Source organism: Anomalospiza imberbis, chromosome 2, assembly GCF_031753505.1.
Source record: "Anomalospiza imberbis isolate Cuckoo-Finch-1a 21T00152 chromosome 2, ASM3175350v1, whole genome shotgun sequence".
In the NCBI taxonomy this organism is placed as follows: domain Eukaryota; kingdom Metazoa; phylum Chordata; class Aves; order Passeriformes; family Viduidae; genus Anomalospiza; species Anomalospiza imberbis.
Window position 1 is genome coordinate 4,458,154 of NC_089682.1, and position 16,935 is coordinate 4,475,088.

Consider the following 16,935-nt stretch of genomic DNA (forward strand, 5'->3'; position numbering starts at 1 on the left):
TGATTCCAGGGTGAAGGTAGGATTGAGCCACTCTCAGATATCACAGAGGTAGAAGGAATTCAGATTGTGTCCTCTCAGCCTATGTTTCCACAGAAAACATGCATATTTTCTTATAACAGAGAATGTATAAACTTAGAAAAAAAAAAAAAATAAGGTAGTTAATCATGAAGAAATTAATGTTTTTTCCTCCAGCCAAGACTCACACGTACAGATGTACATGCACCACGTAGCAGATTATTTTCAGATGAAGCAAAATAAACACATCCATCCACTGTTGTGTTAAATAGTTGCAATCATAGTTTAGAGAACCTTAAGTATAATTCTGCATCAATATATACACAAAAATGGAAAGTTTGTTTTTGTATTTAAATCCAACTCTGACCTGTGTTGGCTGAAGTGCTGGTGAGTCCAGCAATTCAGATATTCCAAACCTCTTTGTGCAAACCCACCCAGCTGCAGTTACTCAATGACCAAAAATTATGATATTAGCAAAATCCAAGAGCATAATAAGGAAGTGAATTTTCCAGTCTTAGACAGTGCACTAGCAACATAGAAGAACTGATCATCAATTACATGGGTTTTAAATATCTACCAAATGCTTAGAAATTTCTTTGAATTATAATTTGTGAAAAAAATATTTCAAGGTGATGTCAGGAATCAGTAAAACATGGAGAGAAATTACATCTATAATATGAGCCATATAGAGACACAGGTATTGCCATCAATGACACAATTTGTCAGAAAATAAAAATTATTAATATACTGAGGAGGTGTACAGAAACATTTCCACACACTTGAGCATCATAAACACAAACATATTCCTGAGTAGACTGTACAACATTTAACTCCAACTATTTTTTTTTCCATTCTTTACAGCCCTGAAACAATACATTTCCAATTTCTGTGCACATAAATCATTTCTATGTGTAACAACAGCTGCACTCTGCATTATATATAATTCAGATATGTACTATACTGAAAATATTTCTCCTACCTATTTGTTCTCCCATGAATTTCTTACAATATTTATGCTTTAAAATGTTAGATTTTCGTTGCCCAAATTCCTGCACAATGCCTCACATTTTCTCCCTCTGTCAGTAAATAGATTAATGCACATAACTACTTTAGTACAGATTGCTTCACTTCAATATGTCAGCTTATGGCAGTGCTTAAGCCTCCCCTGTTACCTGTGAAGATATTTGGGATTAAAATGCTATGAAACTATAAATATTGATTACATACCTCATTTAAACATAACCAAACTAATTTAGACTCGGGATTTGTTCTAAACCATGAATAACATCACTACTAAAAACAATTATAACCCAGCACATGTTTATGACACTCAAATTTCTTTGGCATGCAGGAGCTCTTTATCAAAGTTAAAATGCAAACCCACTGCCACAGCAGCCGAAAGCTGGTTTTATGTCTGGTATAAAACAAAAAACATGTTATTTTCCCCTCAAGCAGGCTAGGAAAGCAGGGCTGTCTGAAGCCTTCATGTCACACACACAGAGTCACAGGGATGCAGCAACACTGAAGTGAAGTACATTACTGGGAGGATGACATCCCACTCAGTTAGAACTGAACCAAAGTAAACATCAGGCATTTGGTGGGGGGGGGGGGAAAGAAACAGAAAACATCTCTGCCATTGCCAGCTGGGAAAAAAAAATAATAAAAAGCCATAAGAGCCTACCTGAGACAAGCGAGACTGTGTCTTTCTCCCATGAGACAACAGTGATGTATGCCTCCACAGAGGAGGGGATAATGCACTTGAACACTGCTACATTGCCTCTCATGGCTTTCTGGTCCTCCACACGGACTGTATAGGGTTCCCGTAAAACTGCAGGGACAAGAGGAGGGTTTGATAAATAAATGCAGCCCCACAACTCACCCACTGCCTCGGGCAGCCTTGCAAAGTGCCCCCAGAATCAGGCTGGGAGCTCTCATCTCAGTGAATGACACACATTTACAAGCTGATACAAGAGCATTCCCAGATCTTTTTGTTTCCTCAACATCTCCATCTCTTACTCTGTGTTCTTTCCTCACCTATTTCTGGGATGCTCGTGTAGGAACTGCATATTTCTGTGGGTAAAGGGTGTTATGTTTCATGTTACTTGTGCAGTTTCCTCAGCCACATTTCCCTTCACAAAGGGTTTTGTGCTCTATCAAAGAGCACAAAGGTACATGCAGGTGCTGTGTGTGAATTAGACATCCAGAGGGGAGGAGAGAAGGTCAGTGTCATTTAGGATTTTGAAGAAGTGAGAACCAAAGGAGAAAAATCGATGGAGGTGACAGAAAGAAAAAAAGAAATGTGTGTCAGGAACACACAGAAATGAGAGTAAGAAGAGAGCTACATCTCCCTGAAAGAGATCAGTTAATGAAAAAAAAAAAAAAAAAAAAAGCAGAAACAAAGCCACAATTGTATTTAAAAGTAAACCACATTATAATAAAATCCAATATGATTCAAAAAAATGTTTAGAATCAGCATAGTATTTATCTTGAGTCTGAAATAATTAATTTAATGGAAAAAGAGAAAAGAGAACAACTGGATGGACAAGGTGGATAAAAGCACAACTGGAAAAATCATTCCCACCACACCAAGCTAATATTGCTGGGATGAGATGAAGTTGTAATGAAATGTAACCACACCAAGCTAATATTGCTGGGATGAGATGACGTTGTAATAAAATGTAACCACAAAATGCAAACCGCATCAAATTTTCAGGTCCAGTGTTACCACTGCAAAAAGTAAGACTGAATTTCTCCATCCCAAATCTTGCTATAACAATATATCTTATAGAAGCTCTAATTGAAAATAAGTTTAATTTAAAAGGAAAAAATATCCGTTTCCTATTATAAGATAATAGTTTTTAAAAGGCAATAATTGATTTCTAACAAAGGTTAGGATTCTTAACCCTGTTATGACTGTTAAACTGATATTATAAGCACCTTTAATGCAGTGGCTTTACAGCATTGGCTGCCCTGTGGTGAAGCAGTCCCCTAACCTTGTCCTACACCCAGGGAATGGCACATGGATCATCTTAACAAGGCTGATTTGTGCCTGTGCTCTTGCTCCAGCCATCATTCCCGGGAAAGGCCTTTGAAAATCTGCCCAACTGATCTTGTCAATAAAATCTGACACAGAAACCATGCAGGGCACAAAAACTGGAGAGAAGTTTTTTCATTTCCTTGCTTAAAAAATTTACATTATTGTGATTTACGAGGCTCCTCAGCTATTTCCAGATCATGGTTGTGACAGCTTCCATGAATAAATTGTGGATTTTTACTTTTTCTATTATTTTTTTTAAATCCCAAGTCTCTAGGTCATTAATTTATATAAGAATGTCAACCTTTGCTAAAGAAAAAAAAAATAGACTCTTCACTCCATGACTGCACAGGAGAGCTTGAAGATAAAATGGAGACCTTTACTCCCATGTGGGACTGGCATGGAAGAGGATTAGGTTTGGGTGTCAAGGTTGGGAGTTATGATTTTTTGAGAGGAGTTTGGGAATATTTGGTGCACTATATCCCAAATTACATGCAAAACCACAATTACAATTATCTGTAAGCTGGAATCCTTGTATCTCTGCCCATATTCCTGGGAAAAGGGGTAAATGAGCTCCAGACTTTCTCAAGCTGACTTTGAGAATGGGCAGAAACATATTAGTCTTTGTACTATGACCAGATTATCCACTGATTTCTTCTGTATTCTTAGGAAACCAATTGCTGTTGGAGTGCAACTGGAAGGAAGAAATTAGAAAAAAAAAAAAAAAACCCAAACCATGTTAATTCATGCCAGTCTCAAATATTTTTCAGATTTCACATGAACAGAAATAATTTGCAAGCACCACATAAAGAAATGAAGGTTCTAATTTCAAATTTGAGCAACCCAGGGTTTATCATCTGAGCATAAAATACACTTGACTGCCATTCACAGAAGACTCTCCAAATTGTGTTTTCCTGTGGTTGAGGGGTTACGCAGCCCTTGGAAAAGATGCTCACTGGTAGCTGTGGTCTGCCATCAGGCACAGGGACAGCTCTGACCCCCAGCACCAGCTCATGTGAAGGAAGGGAACTCGTTATCCAAACCTCAGCTTAAGTGAGAGATTAAGTGGTGAAATGAGTGGAAATGGGGTAAAAGGTTAAAAAAGGACAGGAAAGAGGTAAAGAGGGCATTCCTGACTTGGCAAAAAAAAAAAAAAAAAGGAGTTGTTAACTTCTGAGCCAAGCACCTACACTACCAACAGCAAAGTCCTTTTCCAAGGTCCTTTTTTTATTTGCAAGGTTCATTTCTCAAGCAGAGGGAGAAGTCTTGTTTTGGAGTTCCATGGATGAATGTTTTACACCTAAAGGAACACAGTTCAGAGCCTTAGCCAAGCAGCACTGCAAGTGTTAACCTCCTTTGTATCATCACATTAGTTTATCTAAGAAATGTAAAAATTGGAAAGCAATCCTGGAAAAAAATACTGCCCAAAAGATGTTTGAAATGGAGACAGAGTAACAAATCCAGAAAAGACAAAAATAAATATTATACTTTCTCTAAATATAATTCTACCAGACAACTTGCCCTCAAATCCATGACAGTAAAACCAAAAGCTCAAAAACCAGAACGGAGGTTCAAACATAAAGTTGGTTACAATGTGTTCATATGAATCTTTGATTTTCAAGGGTGTTTTTTTTTTTATGGGCAACTAAATAATTTCATAAGATGCATAGACCATCACAGAACTCCCCATATATGTAACATGATAACTTGCTTCTACTGGATGCTTCTTGTGCAAGAAAACCCACTTTCTTAGACTAAAATTTTAATTAGACATGAATTTCATGGAAACCTGGTTTTTATTTTTGCTTCCCAGCTGCCTACAAACTACAGATCTCTGAATGTCAACTACTGTTAAGAAGAAGAGAATGCATTTTATTATTTAAAAAGAAAGTCTCAGGCAAATCTACTTGTTAACTCATCACAGTTTTCTTTTTTTCCCTGTGAGACTCCTGTGAAGACAAATCTCCAGAGGAAAGGTTGTTCTCTTCTGAGAAAAGCCAAGCACGGCTCCACCAAAATCAAAGAGCTTCCAAGGATTTGCGTTTGCCAAGGGTCAGCTCCCAGACTATTTTTTGTTTGTTTGTTTGAATATTTTAATTAACTGAAGCAGCTAGACAAAAATCTTCAAAAGCTGTGCAATCATGTGTTTGTGTCTTGTAACAAAGGCCTGATTTTGATCCCTCTGTAATTCCTCACTGGCTGACCCAGTCACTGCAGAAAACAGATGCAAAACCATCCTGCTCATTTGCATATTTTAGCTTAAAGAGAAAGCACTGCCTGTGGACCCACATCAGCTTCTGAATCATTGCAGGGGACACAAATTTCTCTCTCAAAACAGAGCACAAGTGACCACAAACAAACGAGGAGGGGTGTGATTTTAGGCCAATAATTTCTCTTCTCCTCCAGCCCATGTACAAAATCCATCTTCTTCTCACACAGTTCTTAATGTGCAAGCATGGTCTGATTGTTGATTTGATTATCGTTTCATTTCTCCTTATATTTGTGCTCAACTGATCTTTGGCAAACTAACTTTTCAGCACCAAAATAATTCAAACTGGGGAGGAGAGGAGAGGAAAGAAATATTATTTAATATTGTTAAGAGTTTAGAGGTTACACTTCTGCCTAACCTCCCTTGACTGGTATCTGCTGCTACTCTTTGAAACACCCAAATTCCCTCCCTCCTCAATCCTGTGTGAACCCAATAAAAGATTCTACTTACCAGCCTTAATGTGAACATCCTGACTCCTGATTTTCCCTGAAGGATTTTCAGCTGTGCAATAGTAAGTGTTATCATGGATTAAGTTATTAAAGCTTGAAGGAGGGAAGGGGAAAATTTGGAGAGTGCCATTGGGGTGGACGTGGCGGATCCCTGGGACATCGTAGATCTCCTCGCCCGTCGCTAGGTACCATCTGAGCGTCACCGGGGGGATCCCCGCTGCTGGACAGGGGACCAGAGTCCCTGTGGTGCTAGCAAACACTACCTCTTGCAGAGATGCATTGACAAAATAGAGACTGGCGTGTAGCTCTTCACCGAAAACTGCAAGACAAAAAGGAAAAAAAAAAAAAAAAGAAAAAAAGAAGAGGCCTTGAAAACCTGAGGAATTTCAGCAGCGCGCGACGCGATTCGACAACGACGCCAAGTCAAATGCGGCGCCCAGGGAAGGCAATCAAAGCTAATCTGGATGCTAATGTCTGCTCTAATAAAATAAGTAAATAAAATAATAAAATGTTTCTTGTTTTCAAAGAAAATACCGCCAGGTTAAACACAGTAAGTGGTTTGCACCCAAAAGTAAAATGAGAAACCACTTTCAGTGTAAACGGATACAGATCTGCCCATTTCTGCACTTTCTGAGGCAGCATTCTTCATACAAAGAAATCTGTATGAAATCTATCAGTAATAGCAAAAATCTACCAGTAATCTGCCTTTATAAAATTTCCAGAGATTAAATTTCTGCCTGGAACACAGGCAGCTTCTGTTAGCATCCCTACATTTATTTTTACAGTCTTTCCATGGCAGAAATTATTTATAAAGTCATAAAAAGAACTGAGCAAACAGTGAAAAAAAACTTTCTATAACTCATTAGTAGTAACACATGTCTATACTTAATACAGATACAGCTTAGTAAATGCATTATATCATTTGGTCATGTCTTTCTAGCAAAGAGCTCTAAACCCAGGTGCCTGTGATAAACTTGGTTCTGCCATCCATGTGAGTCCATGGAGTACCACTCCCAGCCTTAAACTAAAGAATCTATATCACTGGAAAGGGTCAATATTAGTCAGAGCACCAGATTAACCACTTCTGCCGTGGGCTATTCAGTTCTCACTGGAGGGATTGACGTCTCCAGGTGGTTTAAAGGTCCCCCAACATTTCCTCTAAAGCTCTCCAACCTCTGTTGGAGAGCTGATAAGCCTAAGGCATGATATTTGTTTTCCAATAAATGGTAGGATATATTCCAATATCACCAATCTGCTTTGTATTTGCATATAGGGCTCACTTGTAAAAAAAAAAATTGGTCAGTTTTGCTTGACACAAACAGAGATTTGGATGTTTCACTATATCTTGAATGCAAGGGATTCTGACAGGATTTTCTAAAGCAAGGCTGGTAAGGGGTCAGTTTTTGAAAAGGTGACCCCACTGGAGGAGATCCCAATGAGCAGTGGTGAGACCGATTTCAGGGTAGCCTTCGTTTGCACAAGATGGATTCTTTTATCCTGCAGAAAGAAGTTGCAATCCCAATGCTAAGCCATGAACTCTCTTGTCTAACTCTGCCACTGCATTTTATGATAGTTTGGAGCACAAAATAGACTATTTATTCCTTCTCTCTTTTGATAATTTGCAAAGATGCAAGGTGGGAAGGTGTTTATTTTAAATATCAATCAGGAGAGACTCAAAAGAGAGCAAAATTGGCTCTGGGAATCCCTGGAAATTAAAAAAAAGAGAGACACCCTCTCCAATAGGGAAAGATGCCTGTCATGCAGGAGACGGATAAACGAGTGACACAGAGAAGGTTGAAAGGCACTTGGAGCTTCAGAAAGGAGAAATTTCAACTCTGGAGCTGAGCTCCTGCATTTAGATGAGGCAGGTGCCAGCACAGAATATAGTCCCCTGCAAGAAAAGTTCCACCTAGTGGGTGCAATCCCGAGGGGAACTCAGGCATCTGGAAAGCAAAAATGGGCACAATAGGACTAAACACAGGAAGAAGCTGAATCCTCATTCAAAAGGATTGAATAAGATGGTGCCACTTTTACATAATCACATTTCTAATTATAGTTGTACTTTGAAGCAGAGAACAGTATTGTTGGTAACATAATAGAGAACTGGAAAAAAAAAAACAATTTAGCATTGTTCATCTGCTGTACAAGCTTTTCTCTACAAATACAAATGAAACAATCAACAGGGCATTTAAATTTCCATTGGCCAACAAGACATTCACATAGAAGTAATAAACACAGTTCATATTTGCCAGCTTTTATTATGCTGTGCTGCTTCTTAGCAGATATTCAAGCAAATCCAGTAGATTTCCTGGCCAAGAACAGAGGTAGATACCGAATTATGAATGCCATAAAAATAGAGAATATCAGGAACTCTGTTTGACAGTTCCATAGAATCTAACTTCCCAATCAAACGCAGCACAGCTGAACTAGAGACTCATACTAGCAGCACATAACAATGAATTTTTCCAGCTGCTTTGTATCCCCTGTAGAAGCTTTCACTACTTTTGACAAACTTTGCATCCATCAGCCAGTACAATAGTGCTTCATTTTAAACCAGCATCTGCTACACATTCATCCTAATGGCAGCCACAAACACACCAATGTCCCTGGAAAATAATCACAGTGCTGTAATACACACACTTATACACAATGCTGACAGCCCAGATGCTTTTTGTGGAGGAATGCACTGTGTAAGCCACGTTGGAGACATCCAGTGACAAAAATGGGGTTTCAGAAGCTTTTATTAAAAAGATATTTCTCCTCAGCATTCCATAGGAAGAAAGGGAGTAGCTGAATGACAGAACAAGTGATTTATTGAAACCTAATTGAAACTGAGACAAGTCGAAGATGATGTGTAATTAATTAAATGTTACTTAATGATAGAATATGAGCCAACTAAACACTGAATTTTCCAGAAAGCAGAAGCAACTCAGACTAAGGGAGAATGGTCAGGGAAACTGATGAAAGTTATGGAACTAAAATAGCAAAGAGAAATACCTGAAGAATAAAGAAAAAAAAAGGCAATAATAGAAAAGAAAATAATATCTAAGGCAGAACCAGAACTGAAAACTCTTGCAGCTGAGTGACTGCACTTGGCCTGGGCAGAGATCACATCATTTCACAGTATAAGGGAAGAAAAGGAAGAAAATATTCTTCCTGAATGAGGGTTATTTATTACTAAACCAATAATTCTTGAGGGAAACAAGAGGAAGGCCGCACCTCAGCAGTGCTCAGGTGCCCCAGCTGGAATGAAAAGTTGACAAACAATCTGCACCTGCAAGCACTTTGGGACAGGAAGGCAGAGATTTGTGTCCGTGACTGAGTGGTTAAAGGAGAACATCAACAGTTTATCAGATCAAAGGACAAGAAAGACTTCTGGAGTCTAAGGCTCAATAGATGCCAGGACCTCACTCCAACAAAAATGGGGAGAGGGGTATGGCGAGGGAAAAATAGAGGGGAGAGAGGGAGGGAGATGGGAGGTAGATCTTTTTTTGCAAATTCAGTCAGTATTCCTGATTGAATAGTTGAAGCTCAAGTGGTTGAAGCTGTGGCATACACATTCTCTGGACAGAAAGACATAATTCTGTCCCTCAGGAGAAGCACAGAGAGAAGAAGAGAAAACAATCTTTCTCTCTGCTCCTTTGTTTTCCCCATGTGGAATGTGGTGTGGAGATTGTTTACCTGCAGTGATTGCTGGGTTGGATTCTGGTGAAGGTTGTTTGGGGTCAGTGACCAATGGATCCAGCTGTGGCTCGGGCTCTCAGCAGAGTTACGAGTTTGAGTTAGTTAGGTAAGGAAGAAGTAAGTATGTAGAACAGGATAGTCTCTCTTTAAATAGTATATTAATGTAATATAGTGGAGTTTTAATAAAGCTATCCTTCAGCCTTCTGATCTGGAGCAGACATCATCATTTCTTCCCTGAGTCGGGGTCTGCCGCATTTTTACTATATGAAGCGAGAAGGGGAACTGAAAAAGCATTATAGCCAAGGAAATTTATCCTGATTTTCAGGAGACACAATGCTGCTGTGCTTAGCAAAGCGCTGAATACATCAGCCAGATGCAAAATTCCTGTTGGCATTTGAGAGCTCTCTTTTCAACTAAGCTGATTCTTTACAATCTGCTCAGTGGGGCTGTGAGCTGATCTCCCCCAGCCAGGGAGACAGCACTGCGAGCCAGGCTGGGCAGGTGGAACCAGGATGGACACACAATGAACATTTAGCCTGGGTTTGGCATTTCCAACTCCTGTAGCTATTGGCACAGTTGAGAATGGAGTGTTTGTTTTTAAAGAGGTGGCCTTTTCTCTCCTCAGGCAGGTCACTCCTCCAGGTCTCCAGCTCCTACATGTGTGCATGCTGAGCACTTGAAGGAATTCTACAAGGACCTAGCCAATACCTCCTGTGATATTCCTGCCTCTGAGGGATTTGTCAAGGCTTCACAAAGCACACCAGGCTGAAACTGCTGTTTCTCAATTCTCCTGTTTCCTGGGCAGAAGGGGGTGTCACTAAGGGGTGAGAGAGAAGATCCTACATTTAAATGACAGCACTGCATCTAGCTTGGGCTTGCCCCATGTGGGATCTGGTGACAAGGAGGGATCAGCACTAACAAAGAAATGAGAGAAGAAATACAAAAGCCATTAAACCATCTGTTCTCTTCCCTTCCTCCACAATGTCTCCCCTTCAGGTTGCTTCAGCTTCAAGAATCTTTACCCTAAAGATGCCAGAAGTGAAAATTTTCCTGGAGCTTGCATGGAACAAAAGAAAATTTTGTATCTGCTCAACTCAGTGCCAGAATGCAATGCTGAGCCTCAGTGTTGTACATAATTCCTTTTCATCATGTGCTCTTTCATCTTTTAGTAAGTTTAAACAACAGTTCTGTGATTTTGAAGTTGTCTTTTTGGGCCTCATGTTCTTCCAAAGCCCTCTTCCCCTATTCTGCAATTGGCCATCTGAAGCCCCAGTTTTCTCTTCAGCTCTTGAAAGAACTGAAATACTTTTGGTTGAGAGACCATTCAGCACACTCAAAAATATGAATAAAATGTCTCTGAACAATTAATTGATACTTACATTTAATTCACCTTCCGTACCCTTTTCAAGGACTAAATGCTGTTCCTGTAATGTCTTTGCAAGCGGAAAGTTTGGTCTTAAATGAATAACAATTTCAAACTAATGGAAAAATTATTTCTCATCCATTTGATTAATCAAATCCAGCATGAAATATTTATATAGATAAATTAAAAGATATGAATCAAAGTGAAAGTCTGGAGCCAAGAGACCACTGAGATTATTTAGATAAAGTAAAAATCAAAACAGAAAAGATAAATTATGTCATTAAGCAGTTGACTGCACCCCTGCATCACAGCAGGTTTGTAGAAGCAGCCTGAACTGTGTAACAGTGGAACTTCAGGTTTGCCACAGCTTTGGACATCAATGCTCCCTCTCTTTTTCCCTTCAATGAGGTTGTGATTGAGGAACTGAGCAGCAATCCAGTTTTCCTTCAGATTTATTGGACTGTATAAGGTGCCACCCTCAATAGTAATAATTTGTCACTTTTAAATACAGCTGCCTAAACACAAGAAACATAGAAGCAAACCCAAGGAGTATAATAAAAACAGAACAAGAAAAATAAAGGAAAGAAAGGTCAGTACTTAATAAAGTCTAAGCTCCTAGTGCTGAATTGGAATGGCAGACACCTGGGATTGCTTTTTACCATGATGGGACAACACATTCCAGAAGATGCTGACATTTGGAAAAATTTTTGCAAACAGATGCCAAGCAGGATGAGACACATTCCCTTAAGAGCTTTAAGGACTAAGAACCTGTGAATTCTTATCAGCTCATCAAGCTCTAATCAAAGTTTAAGAAAACCAATAAAATATCAATATCCTGCATGCCTTCTGGAAGAAGCCTTTTTCTAAAAGACCTCAGGCATCATGCCTTGGGTAGGAGAAAAGTTTTTTGAGCCTTCTCCACAGGTAAAGTAGGAAAAACACAGCCTGGGCTCAGCTGAGACCCTGCCTTGATGGGGCAAATCATTCACTTCCCTTGGTCCACCATCTCCAGCAGACAGGGATTAGGACAACTTCCCAACCTTCTTGCACATCTCAGTTAACTGGAGAAGTTCAACACTGGGTGCCCCAACATTTTTAGCTCCTGGGTGGATGTTTGCTGTCTACATTTTTGGACACTTGTGCTGTGAGTTCAGCCTGTCTGGCTCATGCATGAGCCTAAAAGCACCACAGCCTTTGCCTGTCCTTACACCAGCAATTCCTAAATGCATCTCCAGGCTACAGAAAATTCAAAACTAGGGTGGGTTTTTTTTGTTGATTTACTTCTGTTTTGGTGTGGGTGGTGGTGCATAAAAACATTAAGTAGAATCAGAGCAAGAAAAGACAAAGATCACAGAATATCCTGAGTTGGAAGGGACCCACAAGGATCATCAAGTCCAACTCCTGGCCCTGCACAGGATCATCCCCAAGAGCCACACCAGATGTTCCCTTTCATCCCCAAAAGAGGACAGGGAAGAGATTAAATAAGAGAATATTTGGCAAAATGGAAGAAAAAGATGACAAGACAGGTGGGAGTCAGAAGGATGTTAAGACTCAAGAACTCCACAGGATCTCATATCTCTTGAAAGATCTGCTATCAGCCAGACAGCTCCTTTTTCACTGGCCTGAAATCACAGTAAAAGCAGTCAAGACAACATCATTGTGACCACATTAATTAAAAACATATGGCTGTGAGGTAGAGACCTAGAGAGAACAAAAGACGCAATTATAGCAAAACAATTGAAATATTTTTTAAAGTGAGAATTTAAATCTCATTTTTCATATGGTCAGTGAAAAATATTGAAGTCCTCCCTAACAGAGGAAAATAAAATATTGATTTTTCACTGTAAATACAAATATCTTATAAGACAATTTAATGGAATTAATCTAAAAAGCAGTAAAAAAAAATCCACACCAACTTTTGTAGGAAAATGGCTGAAGCCATCTAAAAAACAAATTATATTTAAGGAAACTGAATTACCAGGATCACACTGCAGGTTAATTACCCTGTTGACATCCAAACAATACAGTATACTAAGATAATCTTTTTTGCATAAACACACACACAGAACTGATAAATGAAACATTTCTGAATGCACTGCTGTGCCTTTCAAGCCAGTAGAAACATTGCAAATGCAATCACAAATATGCTGATTACTCAATGCAGAACTCAGGGAGGAGAGAGAGCCTGGGTGGGTGGGAGGGTGTAATATTGATGAGCTGTGTCACTATTTAGGATGATTTTTAATTTTTTTTTCAAGATTCTATACTGGATCACCATGAATGAGATTTAAAAAGGAGAGATTAAAAAAAAAAAGGAGGCTAAATTGGCCTTTTTTCCTCCAATACATCTCCCTTTGATGAACTGAAAAAAAAAGCCCTTATTTGAAAAGAATCAAAACCTGATTAGACACTTACAAACAAGAATGTTATTATCACTACTCAATTATCCAGTAACAGGCTATGCAAAGTGACCTAGAGAAATTACTGCAGCTATTGTGGAAAGATCAGAGTGATGAGGCATTACAATAATCCATCTGTGATCGTGTCTCCCTCTAGGGGTTTTATCTAATGACTAGCACACAAGGTTGATAAATATTATAAATTTTATTAGAGCAAGGGTAAAGCAAATGTACTTTTACAACTTGGCTTTGATTCTGGCTCTGGACAGGGATTTCTTTCCCTCCTCTAAATTGATGGGGACTGAACATTCCTCATTGTTTGAGGAGAAGAAGGGTAAAACACAGCTCACACAAGGAATAAGTTTCAGGTGGAAGCAGAATAAGTAACTTCAAGAACAGGAAAACAGCAGTGGATAAAGATGCTCTGACCAGACTCCAAAGAAAGCCTTATTAAAAAGGAATTATTAAAATGAAGAAGAGTGAAAGCCCTAAAGAAGAATTATGAGATAATGCTGAAATCAAAATATTTTAACGTGGAAAAAAAATTAAATCAATTGCCCAAAATTATCTGATAATAAAAATATAATTAGCAAAGAGATGAAGATATTAAATACAATTACAAAAACACCAATTAAGCACCACCACCCACAACAGGTTTAAGTCAAGTCAACAAAGGAGAGCACATTTCTTCCCACAATATAAAATCTCAAAATGCAGAACTATTTCCCATGATGTGTTGTGTAAGGGTAGCCAGTATTGTAGGATTCAACAATATAAATTTGCTATGTGTCTATCAAAAAACCCAACAAAAAATTATGCTTTTTCAAATTGCTACTCTGATTCAGTGTGCCAGTGCTCAACCTTTTATTCCAAAGGGTTACTCCTTTGAATCAGTTTCAAAATCAGAACCACTAATGAGGATAATTAAGTATGCAGTTGGTTTTGCCCACAAATAATGATCACTATGGAAAAAAAAGCACTCAGCATTACATTATCATTCTCAGAGGACAGAAACTTCCATTAAATCAAAGCAGGCTTCCACAATTAAAAGAAAAGGTTCTCAGGTGAAACCATAAAAAGAAGCAGAACCCTCAAGGCAGGGAGAGAAGTTTGGGTTTTGTTGGAGTGCACAAATGCAGAGTGGCAAATGCAATAAATGCAAGTGATGGGAGCTTTTAATCAGCTAAACAGGAATAATCTGTGGTTAAAAAAAATACCAACCAAAAAAAAAAAAAAAAAACCACAAAAAAACCAAAACCAAACCAAAAAGACCTAGATAACTCTTACTCTATGGACAAAAAATATGCATCTGTGCTTCTTGAACCCAAAAACCCAATTCCACTCATTCCTATCATAAGGAATATACAGCAAGAACACCAAAAGCAATACGACAGAAATCAGAGAAGAGCCTCAGATTTATTTTTCTCTCAAAAATATTTTATGAGAAAGAGAAGTAAAAATAATTAGATGTGTCTCAGGTTTTTGAAAAATGAAATTAATCCATATTTGCATAGATTTCTTTTAACTAGTTTATAAAATTATCACTTTTCCATAAGCAGAGCCATTATTTTCAATGTTTTTTTGGCTGAGATTTAGCAGGTTTCAATTTGGGGCTTATCTTCAAAGTGCTGCATTTGACCTAATGCCTCTGAGAGAGTCCTGATGGCCACCAACTTCACATCCTAATGGGACAACAGAGTTTTACAAATAAACTGTAAAGCTGAGCATACTTTTTATTAGACCTGTCCAGGAAGGAGAAAACATTCAAAAAGATCATCTCTTCCACACAAAAATGAAAGCAAAATAAATCAAAATTTTCAGTGAAAATAGTTGTCAGGATGATTCACAAAATTCCATGAGGGTATGCTTTAGAGAAGAGCAGTCAGCTACAGTTTGAGTCTGATGACTTCTCTGTGACCTTTCCCACATCCCAGATGAAGACTCTGGCTCTCATGCAAGCCAGAGCCTGAAAGGTCTTTCATTTGGATGCAGGGAACAGCCAGGACACCCTTCTGGGACAGGACCTTATCCTTTGGGTTTTCATGTGGGTGAGCTCTGCTTGTGGTGAGTGAGTGAACCCTGCTGCCAGAGTGAGCCTCTCAGCAGAGCAGACAATCCTGCCAACCACCCAGCTAGGAAACTGAAGAAGGAGAAAAACCCCAAAATGTCAAGGGATTTTTAAACCTCAACCTCTCAGCTCCATTATTCCACACCACTGCTATTCCTGAGTGCCTACAAAAGTGGCCCACAAAAGATAAATCAGTTAAATGGCTTCAAACTGAAAGAAAGTAGACTTAGATGAGATATTAGGAGGGAATTCTTTACTGTGAGGGTGCTGAGGCCCTGACACAGGGTACCTAGAGAAGCTGTGACTGCCCCTGGATCCCTGGAGAGTTCAAAGCCAGGTTGGACAGGGCTTGGAGCAGCCTGGGATAGTGGAAGGTGAGATGTTCTTTAAGGTCTCCTCCAACCCAAACCACTCCATGATTCCATAATGCTACTTTTGCCCTCAGGAAGCCTGCAGGAGTTCTCACTAGTAATGATGGCCAGTTCAACAGGCTCCTGCATCTACAACCTGCATGCAAATGTTGTTGTCACAGCTGAAAACTGACTGCCTTAAAAGTTTCTGTAAATCCAAAACAGGGCTGAACATAATACCGCAGAAAGCTCTGCTCCAAAACTATGAGAGGAGAGAAGGGGAAAGGAAAGCAGAGGGGAAGATCTGGATGATGCCTGGTTGTGTCCCACTCCTTCCCCACATTGAGCCACTCTGGGGGAAAAAACTTTATTTTTTCTTGGATGCATTGAGGGAAAACTATATTTCCCCAAGGGAAAAGTAAGAATGGAGGTTTGGGCTTTGGCTGAGCCTGCACAGCTTCTACCCAGACACCATCAGTGAGCTCCTCCAGCAAGGACAAGCAGGAGGAAACATGCTGGCAGCCACTGGCATACAAAACACGAGGTTTTACTGCAAGAAATCACACAAACATTGCTAAATACAGTGGGTGTTGAAAGAAAATGCAGGGAGAATCTCGGGGTCTGGGTGTCGGGATGACCCCAAGATTGTAAAAGTCCTTGTTCTCCCAGCCCGTGTAGCCAAAGAAGGAGTCAGAATGCATAGGGTCGGCTTCTCAAGGCTGTTTATTTTCTCTTATCTAGAACATTCTTTCTCTGACCTGCTGACCTCTGTCTATCAAGTCAGCCATGGCATTCTGTCTGTCCTCTGAGGCGGTGTTTACCTTTTATACCAAAAATTACGTGTACTGTGTTTACAGTCACGTGCCAATATCTGTCATTTATGTTGGACAGTGTGTTTCTACCTTAAACCAACAGAAAAGTGTCACCATCACAGCAAGACATGGAGGGCAAGAAGAAGGAGAAGAAGGTCAGGACACACCCAAATCCCTCCATCTTGTACCCTGAACCCCATTCTAAAAAGCCCCAGAATTCTACTTTTTCACCCTGTGCTAATTCAACTACCACACCACTCAAACCCTTGTGGCTTGTAATTCCTCATACTAAGTTGGCAGTTTTTTCCACATGCTAAAATCAAAGCCACAGGTGTTTTTGATTTCGTGCCACAGTCTCTGAGCCCCCTGCCAGGGTCTCGAGACAGTCAGGGTAGCAAGAAAGATATCCTAAACTCCAACAGGAGAATTAGGTGAAAGCTTTGGTGGCACAGTATTTCCAACACTGACACCATTTTGGTACCACATTTTGTA

The 16,935-nt window shown here is 39.4% G+C and overlaps 1 protein-coding gene and 1 long non-coding RNA gene across 7 annotated transcripts in view; one reads left to right on the plus strand and one right to left on the minus strand.

Moving 5' to 3' along the window:
- DSCAM (DS cell adhesion molecule) overlaps positions 1 to 16,935 on the minus strand; it is a 443,286-nt gene that overhangs the window by 374,295 nt on the left and 52,056 nt on the right. For 5 of the 6 annotated variants that reach the window (XM_068179584.1, XM_068179585.1, XM_068179588.1 and 2 more), the window contains exons 2-3: positions 5,769 to 6,086; positions 1,697 to 1,843 (exon numbers count right to left, since the gene is read on the minus strand). In XM_068179584.1, the coding sequence (XP_068035685.1) occupies positions 1,697 to 1,843; positions 5,769 to 6,086 (465 nt within the window). Of the gene's footprint in view, positions 1 to 1,696; positions 1,844 to 5,768; positions 6,087 to 10,305; positions 10,331 to 16,935 lie in introns of those variants that run through there. The other variant, XM_068179590.1, reaches the window with a different exon arrangement.
- On the plus strand, positions 8,851 to 11,654 carry LOC137468177 (uncharacterized). The gene is made up of 2 exons (XR_010995788.1): positions 8,851 to 9,200; positions 10,077 to 11,654. It is a non-coding gene; the product is annotated as an uncharacterized lncRNA (long non-coding RNA).